Source organism: Ranitomeya variabilis, chromosome 4, assembly GCF_051348905.1.
Source record: "Ranitomeya variabilis isolate aRanVar5 chromosome 4, aRanVar5.hap1, whole genome shotgun sequence".
In the NCBI taxonomy this organism is placed as follows: Eukaryota; Metazoa; Chordata; class Amphibia; order Anura; family Dendrobatidae; genus Ranitomeya; species Ranitomeya variabilis.
Window position 1 is genome coordinate 305,893,533 of NC_135235.1, and position 2,988 is coordinate 305,896,520.

General features: G+C 47.4%; 1 protein-coding gene across 1 annotated transcript; it reads right to left on the reverse strand.

The window, feature by feature from the left end:
- Nucleotides 1-1,893: 1,893 nt before the first annotated feature.
- Nucleotides 1,894-2,708, reverse strand: LOC143768881 (transcription factor HES-5-like). The gene is made up of 3 exons (XM_077257498.1): nt 2,568-2,708; nt 2,235-2,409; nt 1,894-2,129 (listed from the first exon to the last, which is right to left on the reverse strand). Exons 1-3 carry the CDS (start codon nt 2,622-2,624, stop codon nt 1,894-1,896), a joined length of 468 nt encoding a protein of 155 aa, XP_077113613.1. The 5' UTR covers nt 2,625-2,708.
- Nucleotides 2,709-2,988: the final 280 nt, after the last annotated feature.

Consider the following 2,988-nt stretch of genomic DNA (forward strand, 5'->3'; position numbering starts at 1 on the left):
ATCACAACACTAATATATAATAATTTATTTTATTGATTGCAACTTATCTCACAATGTATGACAATTGAACATTGTCTACTGATAAGAGTATACAGAGTATACAGACACGCGCAGTCAGTGTATAATATACGTAACATCACTGATGTAATACTGCAAATATTGCACCATACAGTGTATATTATACATAACTTTCTAACATTTGATGCAAATATTGCATACCATATAGGAAAACCATGGAGCATAATAATCCATAATACAGATCCACATAATGTACAATTCATAGAATTTAGAATATTCTGATAATTTATCAGACGGACATAATACAGTATAATATATAGAACATTTACCACTAATAATAGTGAACTATAAGGAGACAATTACTACAAATATTGTATACTATGGCAAAGTATATGACCTCATCCTGCATAATACACATCAGCATTACATTATAATCATTAATCATGAACATACTCAGAACATATGCCTCCTGGTAATTTACTGAATATTCAATATACAGAACATTTACCACTAATAATAGTGAACTATAGGGGGCGCTGTACACAGTACATCTATATACTGAATCTAATAATGTATATATTACTATACAGAAGTCTGTAGTATTACAGGACTGATACATAATATCTACTGTGTATATCAGGCCGGAGGTCTCACCTCCATTATTCTGCAATGCTTTGCACTGGAGCTCTGATATCTACATACAATACATCACTCTCTATAGAGCCAGTACACACTATATATAATCCGATACATTGTATCACTGGGAAGATTCTTACAATAGGTCCATATAGGACCAGGACTGTTCTTCATAGAAGGATATAGAACCGAGTGCACACAGGAGATCTGCAGCCGACAGCGGATTATATGATGGATGAGAAAAACACGGAGAAATTACACCAAGATCAGAAGAAACGTCATCTCCTATCACATGAGACATTAGTGACAGAAGACATCACATCCACGGTGCTCAGGTATACTGGGGGTACACAGCTCTCGGGTATACTGGGGGTACACAGCTCTCAGGAATACTGGGGGTACACAGCTCTCAGGAATACTGGGGTACACAGCTCTCAGGAATACTGGGGGCACACAGCTCTCAGGAATACTGGAGGCACACAGCTCTCAGGAATACTGGGGGCACACAGTTCTCGGGTATATTGGGGGTACACAGCTCTCAGGAATACTGAGGTACACAGCTCTCAGAAATACTGGGGCACACAGCTCTCAGGAATACTGGGGGCACACAGCTCTCAGGAATACTGGGGGCACACAGCTCTCAGGAATACTGGGGGCACACAGCTCTCAGGAATACTGGGGGCACACAGCTCTCAGGAATACTGGGGGCACACAGCTCTCAGGAATACTGGGGGCACACAGCTCTCAGGAATACTGGGGGCACACAGCTCTCAGGAATACTGGGGTACACAGCTCTCAGGAATACTGGGGGCACACAGCTCTCAGGAATACTGGAGGCACACAGCTCTCAGGAATACTGGGGGCACACAGTTCTCGGGTATATTGGGGGTACACAGCTCTCAGGAATACTGGGGTACACAGCTCTCAGAAATACTGGGGCACACAGCTCTCAGGAATACTGGGGGCACACAGCTCTCAGGAATACTGGGGGCACACAGCTCTCAGGAATACTGGGGGCACACAGCTCTCAGGAATACTGGGGGCACACAGCTCTCAGGAATACTGGGGGCACACAGCTCTCAGGAATACTGGGGTACACAGTTCTCGGGTATACTGGGGGTACACAGCTCTCAGGAATACTAGGGGTACACAGCTTGCAGGAATACCGGGGGTACACAGCTTGCAGGAATACTGGGGGTACACAGCTCCCAGTCCACACTCACATAATGGATACAGTCACTACCAGGGTCTCCACAAGGCTTTGCTGCTGTCTGGGGGGCTGTATTTGTTGGGGGTCTGGTAGATAGGAGATACAGGAGGAGATACGGCCCTGTATACCACAGTGTGAGCCCCAGGGAGGTTCTGCAGCAGCTGGATCTGGAGCTCCTCCTGTTTGTGCTGGGTCAGGAAGGTGACGGCGTCCTGGACGCAGGTGGAGTAGCCTTCTCTCCGGGCCTGGCTGGAGGCTGTGACATCTAGAACAGGAAAGACAACATGTCAGTGACAGCGTCCATCACCGGCTGCTCTGCTCTCAGTAAGAAACACATGAGGGGTGTGAGGAGCGCGGACACGACACTCACCTCTCTCCGCCATGTGCCGCTGCAGGAAGGCGACCGTCATCTCCAGGATATCGGCTTTCTCCGGTTTGGAGGGGAGCTGATGTCTCTGAAACTCCTTCTCCAGTAAGACGCGGAGCTGCTCAATGCTGCTGTTAATCCGATCTCTCCTCATCTTCTCAATCACCGGCTTCCTCAGCTGCAGAAAAGAAGAAGAATCTCTCATTATTCCCCTGCACCAGTGTCCATGTCTATGGAGGACAACTAAGATCACTTGTAAAACATCAGACTCCTGTTCCTATAAGTGTCTACATGTAGAGATATGGGGGTGACGCTGTCACTAGTCGGGGGTCTTACCTTTCTGAGGCCGCTGTCAGCCTGATGGTCCGGGGTCCTCATATTACATGGGGCCATGGTGCAGGTCCGGCAGTCTGTAGCCTTGTGCTGTGTGGGCCAGGAGCTGTCTGACTACTAGTGAGCGGCCGCCCCTCTATATACCCCTCTCCCTGCATAATGATGTGTGGAGAGCGGACTTACAAGAGGTTCCCACACTCATCCTCCAATCCCACCGCAGCGGGGACAATGGACGTGTGTCCATCTGCTCCAATACAGGAGATAATACAGGCTGCTGGGGGGAGATGTGAGCTGGAGTGTGGGAACCCCCGGCCAAAAGATGGGACCTGCACCAATCACACATTGCACCGACCACTGAAGGTTTCACTATTGATCTTTTTTTATCTGTGAAAGATGTTAAAATGTTCTAATTCTAATTAACAGA

Bases quoted from the DNA above. Each gene is read 5' to 3' on its own strand.
- LOC143768881 (XM_077257498.1), bottom strand. From the start codon at position 2,624: ATGGCCCCATGTAATATGAGGACCCCGGACCATCAGGCTGACAGCGGC. The intron at 2,410-2,567 runs GTAAGACCCCCG...TCTTTTCTGCAG, and splicing joins CTGACAGCGGCCTCAGAAAG to CTGAGGAAGCCGGTGATTGA. The intron at 2,130-2,234 runs GTGAGTGTCGTG...TTCCTGTTCTAG, and splicing joins GCGGCACATGGCGGAGAGAG to ATGTCACAGCCTCCAGCCAG.